Source organism: Alosa alosa, chromosome 13 (genome assembly GCF_017589495.1).
Source record: "Alosa alosa isolate M-15738 ecotype Scorff River chromosome 13, AALO_Geno_1.1, whole genome shotgun sequence".
Lineage (NCBI taxonomy): Eukaryota > Metazoa > Chordata > Actinopteri > Clupeiformes > Clupeidae > Alosa > Alosa alosa.
This window is the reverse complement of record NC_063201.1, coordinates 18,451,271-18,471,300: the sequence shown is the minus strand read 5'-3', so window position 1 is coordinate 18,471,300 and position 20,030 is coordinate 18,451,271. Positions and strand designations below refer to the sequence as shown.

General features: G+C 44.0%; 1 protein-coding gene across 1 annotated transcript in view; it reads right to left on the bottom strand.

The window, feature by feature from the left end:
• Positions 1–15,650, bottom strand: part of map7d1a (MAP7 domain containing 1a) — a 52,899-nt gene extending 37,249 nt beyond the window's left edge. The window contains 1 exon segment of the mRNA XM_048260546.1: positions 15,230–15,650. Within this exon segment, the coding sequence (XP_048116503.1) occupies positions 15,230–15,296 (67 nt within the window). The 5' untranslated portion in view covers positions 15,297–15,650.
• Between the last annotated feature and the right edge of the window lie 4,380 nt (positions 15,651–20,030).

The following is a 20,030-nucleotide window of genomic DNA, read 5'->3' as shown; positions in this document are numbered from 1 at the left end:
TGCTCGGGTATTTGTAGCTAACTTTGCAGATTTGCTGAACTTAAAGTACAACACACTGACCAAACATTGTGCTTCCAAGAAAGAAATAACTTGCGATGCTATATGGATCAGGCAAAAGGGGACTTGTTACGGAGCCAGGTATGCTGATGACCCAGACATGAACTACTTTATAGCGCAGGCCTGCCAGACCAGGATCAGACTGTAGCCGGATCAGACTGCAGCCGGATCAGAGCCAGATCAGAGCCGGATCCACCCACTAGTCACTAGTAGGGGCAGCCGTGGCCTACTGGTTAGCGCTTTGGACTTGTAACCGGAGGGTTGCCGGTTCGAACCCCGACCAGTAGGCACAGCAGTGTCCTTGAGCAAGGCACCTAACTCCTCACTGTTCCCCGAGCGCCGCTGTTGTTGCAGGCAGCTCACTGCACCGGGATTAGTGTGTGCTTCACCTCACTGTGTGTTCACTGTTTGCCGAGTGTGTTTCACTAATTCACGGATTGGGATAAATGCAGAGACCAAATTTCCCTCACGGGATCAAAAGAGTATATATACTTATATACTTAGTCAGCTGAGGACCCTACATCAAGGTCGGTCTCAGGGCTATTTCATTGGCTGCTACTACTGAGGATATTCTTACTAGTTATCTGTGAGGGTGACTGGTTGGCTGCCCAGCAAACAAATTCACACAGACAGACAGAGGAGCAAAGGGGTCAGACTGAGCAACTGAAGGGTGTCAGAGAGGGCATCAGGAATCTGCGGTATGCAAACATCTGCAGACTGCAGTGACTGCCTGTTGGGATCACACTCCATTGCTGACCTTGGGACGGTGTCTGTATCTCTCTCCCTCTTTTTCCTCTCTGTCTGTGGTTGTTTGTTTGTTTGTTTTTGTTTGTTTGTTTGTGTCAACACAAGCCACAATAACACAGATGATATAAATGGAGGGTCAAGTGGAGAGAAAAACACATACACTTCTCTATATAAAATTTCAACAAGTCATGGAGCTCCCAAGTGCTGTCAGCTAAATTAAACTTTGCCGTTATCTCCTGTATAGAACTTTTGCATCTCATGTATTTAGACTAAAACCATCGTGCATGCTTCCACAAGACAGCACTATTTATGGTGAGCAAAGAACCTTAAGATTGACCGTCATCTTGAGAGCTTTCTGACATTGGGAGACCAGAACCTCAGCCTTTGTGCTGAAAGGCAGACCGACCGGCCCAGAAATAGGCGTCTAGTGGCCATAAATCTCACATTCAGCGCTCATTCTCTTTCTTTTTTCTCTCCTCCCTCTCTCCTTCTCATGGGCCACTGAGGGCCATTGTCCGAGCAGACACAATCCCAAGGCATTTTCCACAGAGAAAGGACTGCTGAAATCTGAGCAAAAAGCAGTGTTACTTCCGAAACTCCACACTAAACATTGTTGAACACAGTGGAGCTCTCGCCACTCATGTGAGTAATGTAGGGCAACAGTCACAGCACTTCTCTGAAATATTCAGTCATTGCAATCACACTTTACATTCTAGACTATCTTCCATCTGTTGCAATGTTGCTGAACTGTAATTTAGGATTAGGTGTATTTATTTGGTAAAACTGATTTATGTAGATGGGCTGGACTATGAGAATTAAATGCTACCATAAATACTTACTGATTATCAAGACTTTCACAATTCAGTCCACACCTTTTGATGTTGTTGAGTTGTTTAAAAGGGATCAAAACACAGATCATATCAGGCATGGAGAAGTGACTACTCCTCAGGTGTGTCCCAACCATAAGAACGAAAGGCATTTCAGTTCTCAACCACGACTGACAACTGACTGGCAAGGTGATCCGTCCTGTCTGGCTACCTGAGGTATGGAGGTATGACAACACCAGGGAGACAAGCACACCTCTGTTGTCCTACCAAATCAAGACGGATCAAAACTGAAGACATAATATACGTACCTATACAAAAGTAGATATTAGAATTTAGATTCAATAATTATTATTTGATAAAAACAAGACAGTGTAATTAAATATCAAGTCCAAGTAAAAAAACATTGGGTTATGTCATGTCTTACATAAGACCTATAGCAGCAAAAACAAAAAACAGCAGCAATATAGTTTCTTTCGTTGACATATGTTGATTCGTCGTTGATTATGTATTGTGGCATGATAGTCACAAGGCATTTGTTGTGGACTAATCTTTTCACTGGCCCATGTGATGTCCTAGATTCTGGGGCTGCCTACTGAAGAAGTGCAATTATGAAGGAATGAATAATGTAACAAGCAAACAACAGCACTCCTGAACACATCCACTCCACTTTAACACCAAACTAAAGACTGCAGAATTACTCCTTCACGTGTCACACCAGCACAAATGCAAGGCTCTGCATGTATCGCTGGTAAAGAAGGGCACAGGTGCATACCTCACCACCGTACCTCATCATCAACAGCACCCCAAGCTGGGGAACAGTGGGCTAAAACCAAAGACACAAAACACACACCCAGAACAGGTCGCTATGAAAATGGAAATGACAGACAGGGAAGCTAAGACAACTACACAGAGGGCTGGCTGTGAAATCAAAGAGGGCAGAGAGAGCGCGGAACAGAGGGACACAAAAAGAGAAGAGGAACTGGGAGCTCATGGGAGAATAGGCGTGCATCTCATTTTGGCAGGGCTCGAGCAGGAGGTGGGGGTGGGGGTGGGGTGAGATGATGAATGACCTCATCCAGCGCCCCCTTTTTCACCCTACACCCCTCTCTGCACATGGACGGTCACCCTGGAATGGGTGATGTAAGCATCGGGGGCGCCCTGAGCGAGGAGAGGAGAGGAGAGGGGAGGGCCGTGGGAGGCACAGACACACTGGAGGACTGAGACGCACCAAGCCATGCCTGCCAGGGTATGAGTATGAGAATGCTTAGGCCTCCCTTGTGAGAGAGAGAGAGAGAGATAGAGATAGAGATAGAGATAGAGATAGAGATAGATAGATAGAGAGAAGAGAAGAGTGTGTGTGTGTGACTGTGCATGGGTAGGTTAGGGGTGTGTGTGTGCATACATGTGAGGGCGTTCAGATGCAAGTTCAAAACCTCCAATCATCAATCAGAATATGGCCTGTTGTTAGGCTTGTTTTTCCATGCTGGTAAGAAGGATGTGAATCACAGTGATATCATTAACTCCTCAACAAAGCAGCACTGTGCCAAAACATTACAGCATATACTCCATTGTAGGAACGATGAGCTGACGGGCAAACTCAAAGGTTCAGACGCAAAATCTGCTAATAAGTCAGAACAGGAGAGCGAGAAAGAAAGAAAGAAGAAAGGAAGAAAGAAAGAGAAAGAAAGAGAGAGTAAGAAAGAAGGAGAGAAAGAAAGATAGAGACAGGAGAAGAGAGAACTGGAGCATAGACAAGAAGAAAGAGGTGTGAAATGCCTGGTGTGTGACTCCAGACCACAGGCCCTGACTCACAGAGACCCAGCAGCACAGCTGAGGCCACCATCAGCAGTTTTCTCTCCCAGCAACCTGACACCTCAGGGCATCCACCTACTCACTCTCTCCCAGGAGAAGGAGCTGGTCGCCGGGGCCGTTAGGCAAGGCGTAGGCCTGTGGATGGAGACTACTGTGGGATGAGTGGGCGAGGCCTCTCTCATTTCTGGATCATTAAAAAGCACTGAGAGAGCACACTCTTCTACACGGGCCAAATGCCTCACAGCGTTAGCGAATGTGGAACAAAATTAGGAAGCGCCCCGTGAGTTAGATTCGCTTCAAAATGTAATGGGTTTTCCTCCAACACCAAGTTTCCAAAAAAGTTTAGTGAAAATTTGGCAGGTGCTTTTTGTGCTGGCGAACAAATAAGTAAACAAGTGTCCTTTGCAATGTAGCTTGAATGTTAATCCTCATTTTGTAAGTCGCTTTGGAGAAAAAACGTCTGCTCAATGAACAAATGTAAACGCAAGTAAACAGAAAAGCTGTACTGAAAACATAACCTCCTTGGCGGAGGTAATAAACCCATGCAACCATCAGGGGAGACTTATCCTTTAGGCTCATTAGGCAATTCGATTCAGACTGACAAGTATTAGTGTTTGCCATGCCGAGCCTGTCTCCTTAAATTAACAATAAATGAATACTCAAACAAATAAATGAACAAACAAACAAACTGCTTTGCACTTCAAAAGGTGCTATGTGAATGTAGTGCTAATGTGAGAGAGCAGTAGGTCTCGAAGGGTTCACTCATGCATGCAACGCACGCACATGGTCTCCATCTCTCCTGTAATGAGATGCTAGTCTGAGTGCTATAGGAAATGACATGCACACCATGGGCAGCCACCCTAAATGACAGCATGACTCGGGGAGTGGGGCATGTATGTGGGGGCGGGGGCAGGTCAGGGGATCCAGGGGAATAAGCGCCTGCAGTGGCATACCATTCATAACTCAGCGTTTTGTCACCAAATGGACCGTCACCCCTGGCAATCAAACAGCAGCCGCCTTCCTTCTGCGTGAGACACTGAAAACCAGCCATTACCTGCTTCTCCAAATCTTTCCCATGCTCCTAAGGAGACTGAAGAGTCACAATTCCAATGTCACATGACGGGGTTCCACAGGGGGCGCAACCTAAATGTAGATGAGGGCAATGACACTTGCTTTGCTTTTGATGCTATTTATAGTGACCCTGATATGAATTATTCAGGGTTGACACACATATACCAAGCAGAGGTTGGCTGGTAGCTATACGAGCTCACCTAGCCTCTCTATGTAAACTGCTGAGCAGAGGAACAAAACACAAAAATGTTTGCCTCCATAAGCCATAAATCTGCAAATGGCCATTGGGGGAAGACTTGAATGCAGCTGTGACTTGCCACCGAGCCAGTGAAATCACAGACTTCATGCACTCCTCAATTTTTCTACACCACAGTTCCCAAAAAAGGCCTCTACTCCTTTCCCAAAATATAATTCCATTCCATTCCAAGACATTGCACCCAGCATTTGCCCATCACAAATGCAACACGACACTATTCCTATAAATCAGACATTCTGCTGTTGTTCTTATCAAAAAATTGAAAATGTGTCCGTATTGCTTTGAACAAATACAAGGCATGGAATTCAGAATGCTGCACATTGAACTGATCAAAGCTTACCAGTCCAGCAGAATCACATGGAAACAACAGGTTCTCACAGCAGTTGTGATTTGCTCACCTAACGTGTAATTTCTGCACAGGCAGACTAGCCTTGCTCCTCATTAAAGCACTGTTTGTCTACGTGGGACATCCCGTGCACAAGCAAGCACAGGGTCTAATTATGGGTATCACACAACACACACACACACACATTCTATTCTCCTCAAACCAGCGGAAGTGCTGCAGCGCTGCGGTCATCACTCCCCTGTTGAAGTCTCGGCTGAGAGCTTTTTAAAGGCTCCTCCAGTGTGACTCCACCGAGTCAAAACAAATATTCAAAATGGCTGCCGCCTTTTTTTGTGCGCTCCTTGTCTGCAGTGTCAAATGGGATGGAATTGGGGTCTCTCAGGAGGATAGTATAAAATCTCACTCTAAGCCATTTCCCCCAACCTTTCAGATTGAGTTCTGTCAGCCACAAGGGCTTAAAAAGCGGTAATGCTCATTCGAAAAGACGGCCATACCACTTATGCAGTGATTTCTCAAACTGATTATTTACTAGCATTATGGTATGTGCTTTATTCTGTAAAAAAATCAAAACAAAGGAACAATGCCTCGGTCCTTTGCCACCACCACCACCACATTCGGCCCTATATCAGGCGATGGGTCTGCTGACTGTGCCTACGTCTGGTGCCATGTCTACTTTTTCTGGGCTCCAGGCACTGTGGGCTCAGCAGCCTCCAGGACAGCAGGGCACGTGAAATCCCTGCTTCCTCATTAACCCATGCGTGAGCCAGAAAGTGGAAACTGGGGGGTGCAGCTGTCAGTGCCTAAAATTAGGCCGGGGCTATGACAACATGAGCATGGGACGGACAGGCACTGAGGCTGCACAGACCTCAGAGGGAGAGGACACATGGCAGAGGATGGAGCATGAAAAGGAGAGTAAGACCGATAGACAGGGAGCAAGAGGGAGAGAGAGAGAGGGGGAGAGAGACAAACAAATGGATAGATAGAGAGGAAAGAGCCACTGAGAAAGAGAAGTAAATAGGGTGAGGCACAGCAAGAAAGGTAGAAATAGGGAGAGAGAGAGAGAGAGAGAGAGAGCGAAAGAAAGAAAGAAAGAAAGAAAGAAAGAAAGAAAGAAAGAAAGAGAAAGAGAAAAGAGTGACGCCACCACAGCCTAAAAGACTGGATTTTATAGGGCGGAAAGGAGCCGTCAAAACAGCTGACGAATGCTTTTCTGGCTTTCTTAGGATTTGAGAGGGCGTGGGCAGCCATGAGGCAGCATGTGGCACCAGTGTTCAGCAAGTGTTTTAGTGTAATCCCAAACACTCACAGCACAGCCAAAGTAGCCGTATGCTGTCCGACACATCATATCTGGGGCACCCAGCTACCGTTTTAGTGGTCTAAATGGATATGGCACCATTGCTCTTATTTGTACAAATTAAATTGGCTCGAAGAGAGGTTTAATTAAAGTATTGATCGACTTAAATTAACTGCACCCTTCCGTACTTTCCAGTTGCACTTAATTGTGGCTGATCTGTAACAGAAACAAACCCTCTTTAAATGGGTGGGTTATCTTCTCTTTTCAAGTGTGAGGCGACAAGCTGGGACACAGCTTATGGGTAGGCTTGGCAAAATGTTTGCGGAAGTGTCTAAATGTTTATTGAGCTAGGAGGTAAAGAGGCCTGTGCATCTTTAAGCATGTTTCAATTCAAAGAGAAAAGAGCACAGGAATCAATGTAGCCCTGAGAGGATGCTTTGGAAATCCGCAAACTCACCATGTCCATCCTGGAAAGCTTAACTGGGCTTCCCACAAATCCTTTTCTTACGCATTTCAGGGATCTTCAACAGCCGTGACTAATTACTAATGTTATGGATCACTAACCATCCTTAAATGTGTATAATTACTGTTCTTTAAGTAACAAATTAACATTTAGGCCGTCACCCCCTTCCCCCCTAGAAAAGCTACACACTAGGGGTTTCATGAACTAGTCAACTATTAAAATCACTAGCTGGTGCTGCAGTCAACTAATTGTGGACAAAACGGCTACAGGATAAACAGGCTAGACATTGCTATGTATGAAAGTACTTCACCAAAAATTAGACATGTCCTACAGTGACATGCAAGTTGTGCACATGATTACCAAATTATCAGTAGTGGTGGTCATCTGGATGTCACTTTATATACTAACTAATCAAATAAGGAATTCTACACAGAAACCTGAAGTCTAGTCAGTCACTGTCATTGACTGACCTGCAATCCCAAGAGGAGTCAGTAATTTATTAGATGTATTAGCGTATATCACAGAAGTCTTTACTGCGCGCTGTAGGTTGGAGGTGTAAGGGCGTAATGAATTGACCAGAGATGGAGCAAAAATTATAATTCTTCATTAACCAAACGGGATGTCAGGGTCAGATTTGAAAGGTGCTCTGGGGCTAAACCAAGTCTGGAATGATAACTAACATTTGCTCAGACGCCGAATATGAACAATCACGTGTTCAGAATGTTCTTGCCTCACAAAGGTTATAGCTATTACTTATGGCTTATCTTAACAGATAAGTAACTTGGTTGAAATGTAGGAACCATTGCTGTGATTAATGCATTTGAAACACTGCAAACCAATTATCACGTAATGAGTGATGCTTGAGTTTAATGATGCTCAAACTAACAGGGCAGTGAAAGCAGTGAACAGCACTATGTTTACTCAAGACAGGACATGTATTCTCTTTTAGTTTTTTAGTTTGTGTCCCAATCTTTCCCTTTAACCTCCTGTTTCTCTACTCCTCATACATGCTCTTTAAACTTGACCCTCTATGTTTACTTCAGAGAAAGGAGACAGAGCGTGGGGGAAGACAGCAAGAGAATGAAAGAAAGAGAGGGGGAGGGAGAGAGAAAGAAAGAAAGAAAAAGAAAGAAAGAAAGAGAGAGAAAGAAAGAAAGAGAGAAAGAGGAGAGAGAGAGAAAAGAAAGAAAGGAAAGAGGAGAAAAGAAAGAAAAGAGAGAAGAGAGAAAGAAAGAAAGAAAGAGAGAGAAGAGAGGAGAGAGAGAGAGAGAGAGAAAGAAAGAGAGAGAGGAGAGAGAGAGAAAGAAAGAAAGAGAGAAGAGAGAGAGAGAGAGAAGAGAGAGAGAAGAGAGAAAGAAAGAGAGAGAGAGAGAAAGAGAGAGAGAGAGAGAGAGAGAGAGAAGAGAGAGAGAGAGAGAGAGAGAGAGAGAGAGAGAGGCCGGAGCATCTCTCCATGGTGTTTTGTGATTTACACCATCTGGGCTCCACATAGGAGACCAGTGCTGACGTGATGCTATCTGCATGTGAGCGCAGCCCTAAGGGCCTCGAGGCTCCTCGCTCCACTCCATCGTACGCAGCTCGCCGCGTTCTTTCCGTCGCTTTCGGCCACCACAGGACGGGGGTTCGGCTCATGAAAGGAATACTTCGCATTCTAGTCCCTCGCATTCTCCTCGCATGTGCACAATCACAGAGCACAGCCACACCAGGGGACCATGGGGAACTCTGAAGCAGGCAAAGCTAACCTGCTCCTCATGTGTCGGTCTTTTTCTGGAACACCAGAGGCTTGACAGAGCAACCAGAAAGCAAATATCAGTATTATCTTGCCTACTGTTTTCTTATGAAAAATAAATGCACATTCACAGAGGATTTGGTTGCAGCACCTTACATATCAAATACACTATCTGACAAAAAGAGACTGACAGGATTTTATGTTTCTGTAATCTTTCTGCAATGTCAACGTTTTCCCTCTTAAAGCTAAACAGATTAATTTAGTCACATAATATAGCCTTAGTCTATTTGATTAATAAAATTGTAGGCTACTTGATTAGCGACATGTTCTGAAGCTGACACACTGCATATGGATATAACTGGATTACTCAGAAACGTTTGCTTGGGTTGTCAACAGAGAAACTCATGCAGGAAAAAAATGAGATTAGAGGCGCAATAAAGACCTCTGAGATTAAAGCTCTTCTGAGCTTCTCAGTTCTATACAGCTCGCTTTCTCACAGTAGCGACATTGATAATATTTTTCTTATTCTGATCCCAAATTCAATTGCTCCAGAAGGATTCCTTTATTCCCAAACTGGAATCTCGTTACATAAAACCCCACAATACTCATTTCTTTCATGGAATGTTTTGATATGGGAATCAATGTTGTGCGTTCCACACTTTAGCAGCTGTTACTCAGAAGACAGACTCAGTGAAACATTCAGCGCATGAACACATAGGCTTAGACATTATCAAGCTGTTAGTAACCTTACCTTGTCTACACTGAGCTAGCCAGAGATGCAAGATAGCCTTGAGGTCTGGTGTAGGCATGGGCCAAATGATTCTATTCCGGGAATCAGTTCTTTCAGTTCCCTTCACCTTCACAAATCGTTCGTTTGATTCGTTCTTTCAGTCCCTTCAGTTCCCTAAGTCAAAATATGCTTTAGAACACCGTCTCGGTTGTCTTAAGTCAAATATCCTTTAGAACGCCGTATCTGGTTGTCATATGGTCTGTTACATCATTTATGTAAATATCAAGCATAATATCAAGCACATACGCGCCTTTTTTCATAAATATACTGAATGGAATGCAGTAAGAATCAAATAGCGCTGGCAGGGAGGCACGTAAGTAAAGCCAGGCCTATCATTTGTTTACCCATGGCAACGCGGTTGCTACCTGCTGTAGTACTCTCATTCACGTTTTAGACTCAATTGCGATATATAGTCGAGGGAGATGAAGCTCTATTTGTTAGTATCTTTTATTACATGACCATATTTTTGTATGTTAAAAAATAATCAGTTCTCGTCGTTCACCTTCGGGATTCGTTCTTTCTGACCAAATCAGTCGCGAACTGCCCATGCCTAGTCTGGTGGCATACTTCACACACAGAGAGACAGAGAGACACACACACACACACACACACACACACACATAAACAGCATGAGATAACTGTCTCTCTAGATGTAGGAGAGCCATGATCTTTCTTTCTCCCCTCTCCCCTCTCTCACTCATTAGCGGTGTGGAACAGTGTGCCTTTCAGGAGTGCATATCTTGGAAGACCTTGGGTTCCTGCCCAGTGCCACCTTACAAAGCCACTAATGTTGCCACCAACCCCCCTGACCCCCCTTACTCAAACCCCACACCAAAAAAAAAGAAAAGGGGAAAAAAACAGGGAGGCTTGCTCACATTCTCTGATGGTTACGCAACTGCTCCTTGGTCTGGAGCTAGGCAGCCGAGTGATATTGTTCCATGGGCATCACAGGGTTGGGCAGGGGTGGGTGGTGAGGCTTCGCTTTGTTACACAACGCCCCGCCACGCATGACTACCTCCCCACACACACACAAACACACAGAGCAGGCAGTCAGTCTGTTTCCTATCGTTCTACGTTCCCACTGACAGACGTGCTCAGACAGGCGAAGGTGACGTAGCGCCTTGCTCCACTCACTTCTCCGCTCAATCACCAGACAACCAGCAGCTAACCAGTCCGGCTAAAGACCCTCAACCAGTCCAGCTAAAGACCCTCATCAGTCTGGCTAAAAGCACTCATCAGTCTGGCTAAAAGCCCTCACCAATATGGCCTCACCAGGATGGAAATCATGCCGTTTATTCAGGACAAATGTATCGATCTCACCGAGGCGGCCTGATCAATGCAAACTGGTATGAAAAGTCAATAAGCAGTTTCCACTAAAAGCTGAAGCTGGGCCCCGATGCGATCATGTTCCTCGGTGGGTTTAAAAGGTGTGACTCATTACTGATGTTTCTGATCATCACCTGGGCCATGCATAAATAAGGTTGGTATTAGCAACACACCTGTGCTGCAAAGTGCCCTCCTTCTGAAAACTGTGCACTGACCTTTCAACAGGCCTTCTGTTTAAAGCCAAGTAGCAGAGAGAGTAGCAGAGTACACCGATCTAATCTTCAGCATTCCACTGTGTCAAAATGGACTGAGGAGAGTTACTCCTCCTGTTTCCACGTGGCAACGTCACTTTCTTATATTAATTCATTTCAGAAAAAGCCATTTTGATAAGCAATGAAATTCAATTCCACACATCCCTATGCTTCCCAAATCAGATTTTCCCCTCCACCATATCTCATCTTCAAGGACTGAGAACTCATTTCAACAAACCTCTTGCGCAGGATGACTAGAGAATAAAAGGGGGTGGAGTGAATAGATTTTTAAAAAAATGCTTTATTGATTGGTCGCAGTCACCAAGTGTAGATTTATGGGCTTGTGGAGAGAGTGGTAGAGAAGCCAAGGGGGGGATGGCAGCACAAATTAATTCTGAATGGACAGATTAGGCCTTGATCTGGGGCAGATGTGGCCCAGACTCAACTACTAACATCCGAGTGCCTTGTGCCTGAAGGTCCACACAAAAGGAGGCTTAGAAGATGTTCTTCAGAAAGTCCTGAACGAGGACATTTTGACAGCGCCACTCGGCCAGCACAAAAGCTGAGAGAAAACCTCAGAACGGGAGCGGGAGAGCGGAGGTTTATCTTCTCCATTATTAAACAGACGATGAAATTCGAATTTAAAAAGACAAAACCCCCCACACGCGGTGGATTACCATTTCTTTTGATATCGGGCCTTGCTCCATTTAGAACCACATGAGCTGAGGTTTATTCTTGAGGAGAGTGGACATGTTGAACTACTTTGACCCAAAAAAAGTCTTGCTGCTTTAAGAAGAGGTTGTGCTCTCCTGTGTGACAAAGGAGCATGCCACTGAGTCACTGTCACCATTGTCTGAAGAGCTCATTCTTAGCCACTTCATGTTTCTCTATGGACCAGAGAAAACCAAGCATCCATTCTTATACAGGAACAGCATGCAAAGAACAGTAGGCCCTCTTACAAGAAACAAAACAAATGGTCAAATGTCAAATGTTAGGTCAAATGTTAAGGACACAAACTAAAGAGAGAGAGTGGCTTGGTGAATAAATACTAAAGATTAATTTAGAAACCCAAAATGAGAACATTTTTGCAAATACTCTGGAGCTGGACAAACACGCCTCCTCATACTTGAGATTTGTGAATAAAAGTTCCCAAACTTGACTCTCTTGACCCAGAGTTGAGTCTCTTGTTCTGTCACACTGTAATGAATCACATGACAAAATGCTGACATGCCCCTATGAGAGTCAGCTACTGGAGAATCAGAAGGTGTTAATTGCTCAGTCGATCTCAACCACAGTGAAACTCAACATTGCATGCATGAACATGCCTATCCCATGACACTGGAAAAAAACTAGGCCCAAAAATGGTCCAAATCAATACTCTTCTGAAAATGACACATGTACATGTTGTACAGGTCGTGCTGCATTCTAGCCAGTATTGTTAATCATAAGAAGGATGATATGTGTGCTTCTGCTCCACAGACTTACATGTGAACTGCTCTTGTTTTATGAGCGGTTGGTTTGCAGTGTAATTGGAGGTGGCAGTAGGAGGTCCGTACTTTTTCTAATCGATACCCACATCTGCTGGAGGATTCTGATCATACTGTATTGAACTGTGCATGCCTTGGAAGAAACTAGCTAATTAACAAATATGTAAGAAGAGAGTTTGTCCAATCTTTACTCCCCGTGGTCACAAATGTTTGGGCAGTAGCGCAGTGCTGGAGTCAGACCTTCCTGTCCAGTGAGATCATGCCAATTGCCCTTGCCTTGTAGGTGTGTTTTTATTGTGGGGTGCCATCACAGGAGGAGGCTTCCACCGCAATGTTTCCCACCGCCAGGGTGGGGTTCCGTTGTCCTCCAGGGGGAACCTGGGGCCAAAACAACCCACCCAGTCGCCCCCCAGGCCAGAGGAAGGAAGGCCAATCTTCTGTTGTCGGCGGAGGAGGCCTCGTGCTGCGTGGGTGTGGGTCAACACACACCGTGCTGAGGAGATGGTGATCTGGGGATATATTTTTCCTCTTCTGAATGACTTGCTTTAAATTCAACAGGACAGGACTTTGTAAAAGCGGTAAAAGTCAGTCTGAAGAGGGCATGCTGTGGCCCAGACAAATTAAGGCCCCGCCATGTACATTTGAAAGCAAACGGAAATCTCTTCAAGCAGTCAGTGACTTTTCCGACCTTTTGTCTCAATTGATACCATCACAACTACTGAAAAAGCTGGTCAACAGCGCAAGGTAAACAAACTTGGCAGTAAAGCCAGACTTAGACCTCTGAAGAGCATTACTTGACTAACCTCTGATAACATATCAGCATCTGGTCAACCGTGACCATGACTACCACCTAACTGTGCCAACTGTAAAAGCTTTCATGTTGTCAAAGACACACATTCAGAGCTTAGAAATTCAGAGGCTGGGGAATGCCAGGATGTGCTCCATGTTTGTGGATGATAGTACATCTTTGGCAACTGCAGTGTAGTACAGCTAACTGATTACTGCAGGTAAACATGCAGTCATATTAGCTCTAAACACCCGTAGTGCAACAAGAGGTGTTTAGCCATGGTGGATACCGCAGAGAGGAAGGTGGGCAATGAACATGACTGATTCTACGTACAGCAGCCAGAGTGCCTCCTGGGTCCACACCACTCCATGCACATTTCCATAAGTATCACAACTCAGTGCTGTTTGTTTCTGCAAAGTAGGGTCCAGAAGACATACATACATCATTTGATCAGTTTCTAGCTTATTGTCAAATAGGCTATAGCCTCTAAAGGAAGGTCTTGCCTGAGGTACAGTAATAGGATGCACACTGAAACATGTCACTATAAGCACAGAGGTAGAATATAACAAATAGGCTGGCGTGGCAATTGTGAGGTTCCAAAAGGAGACATTACTTCATAACAATTATTTCATAATCTATTGCATCAGAGCCTCTCAGCTACCAGATAGTTAGGCCCAAAGATTTTAGAACAGCGCCGCTCTAGAATCTTTGGTTAGGCCTTACCTCCAACGTGTTTAATATGCCAAATATTAGGGATTTTTTACATTGTGTTTGTTAAAAATGAAAATTAGGCTACCATATCCTCAAATATCAATACTGGTATCAGTCTTTAAAATCCCATATCGTTCGGGCTCTAGTCACGTGATATTGATGACAGCATTTTATTTTTTTTCACGCGTGGATCCGCGGGCAACAACCACGATATCAGACCTACCGCATGTCAAACATGAACCGAGGAGGAGGCGGGGCCAGGATTATCTCATGGTCAGCCACTGGTCGACTACTCATTCCATCTGTTTTCAGACTCAATCAAGCGCATGGTCTATGAATGACATCTTCTAAAAAAGTAAACAAGTGACAAAACTGATGGATCAGCTGCAACTCATCTAAACTCAACTCGACATATGAAATGTGTAAGTCTATAGACTATAGTTGCGGTTGGATGTGGAAGCTTTCAGCCAAAGGGATCAAAACATGGATAATAAACCCTATGTGGAGAAGGGGGGCGGAAGGGTGGCCTCAGCATTATGCGTAAACACCACACAATTTTAATAATTTGCTTTAAGTGATGTGGCACGCCATATACAATGGGAGTTCATTGCTGCCTGCTGTGATGATGATCCACTCTAACGTTGTAAATAATACAGGCCAACACAGCTGTGTTTTGTTCCCACTGGCCCATTGTAACATTTCCTTTTTAATCCATAGTGCACGGGCAACACTTCATACACACACACACACGCGCGCGCACGCACACACACACACACACACACACACACACACACACACACACACACACACACACACACACACACACACACACACAAAAGCTTGTTTTCAGCATTGCAACATTGTAGCACAACTTGAACATCAGCCTACCCATGTCAGCAGCCGTTTAAAATCCGCATAAGCTTTACCATTAATTAATATAAATGGTGTGAAATCTAAGCTATAACACCAACCACGTGAGGACATAGGCTATCACATCTGTTGATGGTTGGTCTACGATTCCTGGATGACTTCGACGAATGTAATGACTTGACATTCACTTAACAAACTAACTCAGATGTGAGTGAGTGAGAATGTAACATTTTCCACGTAATTTCAATTGGTTGAAATACAACACCCGTGAGTGAATGCAGTCTATCTCTTGCGTAAAGAGGTTACCAACAATTGAGCCCGGTCAAAAAACCCAAACCAAACCAAAGCTCTCGCCGACACCCCACGCCGAAGTGAAATCAAATGCGACACGTTTTAAAGACTCACATGTAGCTGAAGGCAACCCATTTTCTCCCAAATCGTTGATCAGATTGTTGCATTCCATGTCGATCATTCAACCATACGCGTGTAGTGTCTTCCTCCTCTCTCTCAGCTCGTGTAGCTATTCATTCCTCTTGCAATGCAGGGGGAAAAACTTGGTTTAGTCACTCCAATTGCTCAGGACACCAAGTCTTCCCCTGCCTCTAAAATGGAAAGCGCTGGAGATGAAAAGAGGGCGAAAATAGCCGGTGTTGCAAAAAAAATGGATAGTCAAAATACACAAATTAAATAAAAGTAGTCACAGGGAGGGAAACGATACTGTATGTCCGATATAGATAATAATTCTCCCGTAACCGAGGGCAGTTTTCCTCGGTGTGACGGGTTGGTGGAATCGGAAAAACTTCCAGGGGAATGAGGTGATCCTAACTCAGTGGCACAACAGCTGATGGTATGTTACTCATACGGACGGTCCTAACTCGGCCTCCTCAATCGACCATACCATATGTCATCATGGGGTCGTCACGTTAGCATGAAGAGTTGTCGATTCCTTCCCCTGTACTAATATCGTGTTCATATTATTGTGAAATAATTGAAGAAAATAATTCATAAAAATATTACTGACCTTTCCACCAAAACAAATAAATACAAAGAAATACTGAAAATCAAAAGGGTATACTCGCCCTTTCCTCTGAAATGGTACAACCTGCCTGTGGTCTCTGCTCTGCTTGTTCAGACTGGACACGTTGTAATGCTGTGTAATTTTGTCGTAATAAAAACAAATATCAAGAATATCTAGCCCTTTTGGAATACCGCATTTTAAGCCTACTACATTTAATTGTTGTGTTGTGGGCCCGCAGTTTCAAGAATGCATAGTTTTACCTACTCCTATGTGTTGCCATTTTGACTTTGATTTTGTGTGCCTGGCTGTAGTCAATGAAGTGTTATGGAAATGTTATTTTTGTCAGTGACTTCATAGACTCAACCAGTGGTCATTATCTTTACGTGTGTGGGTTTCAGATTGTCTTACATCAACAGTAAAACAACTGTCTACCATGGCTCAAGAAATCCAGAGTTCGGCAGCCTACATCCTTATATGAATTGTGTACAATTAATTATGTGTTCATAGACACAAATGCACAGACATAGCTTATATCAAACACATTATTTCCTCTCAGCTAACCAATGATATGTTTTCACCACATGAACAGGCTTACCCTGGGGATTAGAAAGGTTATCAGTGCTAAATGTAAAGACAGATAAATAGGCAGAAAAGACAGATAGAGGGGGCGGCAGGAGAGTGAGAGGAACTTTCATCCGACCGTAAAGCTCTTGCACTTTGACCCAAAAGGGGGTGACACGCTCTCTTCAATTAGGAATCTCATCAAAGCATGCAGAAGATGCTGAAGTCAACTGTTCCTGTCTCCTGGATTAAAGACAAGCCTGAGTGAGTGGGAGGCAGGGCTTTGAGGCGACACTGGTGGGGGTTGCTGGGGGATTGGGGGTCTAGTCTGTGGGTGAGTGGATTGGATTTGGCCCTGTTCCAAGAGCGTATCAGGGCCTGATTTGTTTCCAGAGTAAGCTGGAGTCTTGAGGCACTGCTAGTTCTCCAGAGTTATGGCAGTCTGAAAGCTTTCTCAGTGATCATCTTTAATTCAACCTTCAACAGAATATTTATAAGCTTCCATTACATTTTTGGTGTAAAAACGTTGGGGCAATGACAAATGTCTTTCTTAAAAGGACACCGAATGGTTACTTTAACAGATGGTTAAGTATTTTATCATTTTATAGGGTGCCAACTGTTTTTTTTTGTACAGTCAACCATTAACAGTATTGAGAGTATTGAATTGCTTTTTTGAAAATGCAATCAACATAGCCAATAGGCCAAAACAACGTTGATCTGTCCTTTCATGTCCTTCCTATGTGTTTGAGCTCACTAGATTCCTGAAGCCTGTTTGCCACCTGTAGAACAGAGAGAGCATCTGCCAAGGAGCCAGGGCTATGCGATGGGGGTTGGGGTGGGGTGTGTGTGTGCAGAGGGTGGGGTGGCACACTTGAGAGGATACCCCCTTCCAAAAAGTCCCAGTGGGGCTCCTTTGTGCAGCTGTTGAGCTGTGCAAGCACAAGGCCCTAGGAGCCACCTGTCATTGCAGCCACTGGACAGGGGTAGGGGGGTGGGAGGAGGGGGGTTGGGGGTGAGCCGGAGAAGGAGGAGGACGAGGAGGGGATTGCAAAGCAGACAGATACTTAAGCCACCACACTCTATTTTCTCCAGGTGCTACAGGGTATGATTGGAACAGCTAATGGACTGGGTCATTGGCTGGTTGTCACAAAGTGGTTTGTGTTTATGCTCATCTATCAAATGTGTGTTTTGTGTGTTTTGCAGTATTTTGCATAGGATGCGAAATGTGGTTACACAGAATTTTAGTACAACGGGAGACAAAGACAACCCAGCAATACTCTGAAATGCATGCCAAAACTGTGAGGTTTGAAGAGTATACATTTGGTATCATAGATCATTCACTAAGCAGCTGAAACACTGACGTATATTGGAAATAAATACTTTTTGGTGGGACAAATATTATGGCTGAATGATCTTGAAAAAGCTTGACATATAATTGCCCTCCGATGGAAAAACAATTACAAATAAATCAGCCAATTGCATTCTCACAGTCACAAATTTGTCCGGAGAGGTCAGAGATATTGGAAAATAAACCTCCACACAGCAGATAACACACAGATCCCAGAGGAATAAGCAATCTATTCAATCACTTTAAGTCTTCTCTCAATTCAGAGCACACTGTTTGTTGTGCCTCTCACTCAGGCCAGAGATGGGAGTTTGGATTTGTGAATGACCAGCCGTGGGAGAGAAGGGGATGCTCCTTCTGCTTCATTGCCTGTGTGGAAGTAGAAGAGACATAGGGGAGGCACAGAGTCCACAAGCCCTGTAATTAACCGTGTAACCAGAAACCACTTGGAATTGGAAACTTGGAAAAATATGAGCAGGGCTAAAATACTTTTTATAATCGTGAGTGAGTTTTAAATGAATAAAAGGTTACATTTTAGGGAGATGGGACCACTGTGGAGCTTCTTGTACCGGTAAGAGCTAATGTCTGTTACACTTTACATTTAAAAATAGCTACATATACCCTTTTAGAGTTGAAATCACATGAAAATGTTATGAGGTTAAAAAATGCAGATTTTAGCACAACTCATTCATACTTCAGAAAGCTGAAAATCCATTTTAGCCTGACTCAGGGTGATCCAGTTACTCTTTAGGAGATCTGGAAGTTTGAACTGTTTATTATACATTTTATTCACTTAGGTGAATATAACCAATTTAAAGTGCCCAACATACTGTATTCATGCTCAGTGTTTTTTCCAAATTATAGTTATTGAGAGATACTTATTAATGTAATACTTAATTACATTAGCACAACTATATAAACAAGCATACAAAACATAAGTTAACACTGATGAGTGACAATCATTTAGAAGGAATATATAACCTAACGACAGTACATCAGATCATATTAGTCAACATATCTTACTCGAACTCATAAAGCATGTTGCTGCATGGCCTCAGCTGTTGAACCTGAACACAGAAGGACTTCTCATCAGAGCGTTTATCAGATTGTTGTGGTTTCTCAGCAGACATAATAACACTGGGTCCAATCCTCTTAGCCACCTGAAAGTTATTCATTAAGTAGTTCTCCCTGGGCTTCTCTGTCACAAGCCATGCAATCAGCCCATCTCCAGCACGAGTCCCCACTTGCTCGAACATCCTTTGTGTCTTTGTTGGGTGAGGAAAGTGGAGGTGGAGGGGGGCCACACACGTCAGTCTTTCATGTCGGACTCGATCTTGGCTGTGCCCCTCTTTTATGCCTCCTCTCTCACTGTTTCGTCCTCAACTCACCACCCTCATTCATTTCAGGACCACAGTGTCACACATGCATACACACACACAAAAAGCTGCACACACACACACACACACACACACACACACACACACACACACACACACACACACACACACTCGCACACACGCACGCACACACACACACACACAAACAGAAACAGCTGCACACACACACACACACACACACACACACACATGACTTGATCTTTTTTTCTACAAACCTTCATCAGCTACTGATTCATTCAATCAGTCCCTTTTTCTTTGAAAATGTTATAGGCCATGATATTTCAGAGATGAAATAGAATAAACAAGAGTTCCCATTATGCAACAAATTGCTGGAAGGGCTTTCGCTTCCTCCGAGAAACATAGACACTGCAACGGTCTTGGAACATCTAGCGATGAATGACATGATGTAAACAGATGCCTCAACACAATTTTATTTACTATCGCTCGGAAGGCAAAAAGAGAGTCTATTTAATATACTGATGCCCTGTATGTCTGAAATAGCCAGCCAGCTTTGAAATATGTATGTATAAAATAATGATGTATGTACAAAATAATGATGTAATTCAATCAAAATTAAAAAATAAAATATTCAATGAAAAATTGATTAAAGTTAAAATAGATCAAATATGGACAAACATGCATATGCTTTTCAGCAGGATCAGAGTAAGCAATGATGAGAGGCACTATGTCATGCCAATGAGCTGTGTGAAAAAGTGAGTTGAGGGCAGAGGGGCGAGTAAGGAGCAGGGGTCCTCTATTAGCTGTCCTCGCATTAGCCCGATGACAGGAAGAGAGGGGCCCTGCATCCCCTCAATCAGCCACTCCAAGCTGCAGAGAAAGGGCCTCTTTTAGAGGAGGCAGCAGCTGCTCCAGCTCAGAGGCATC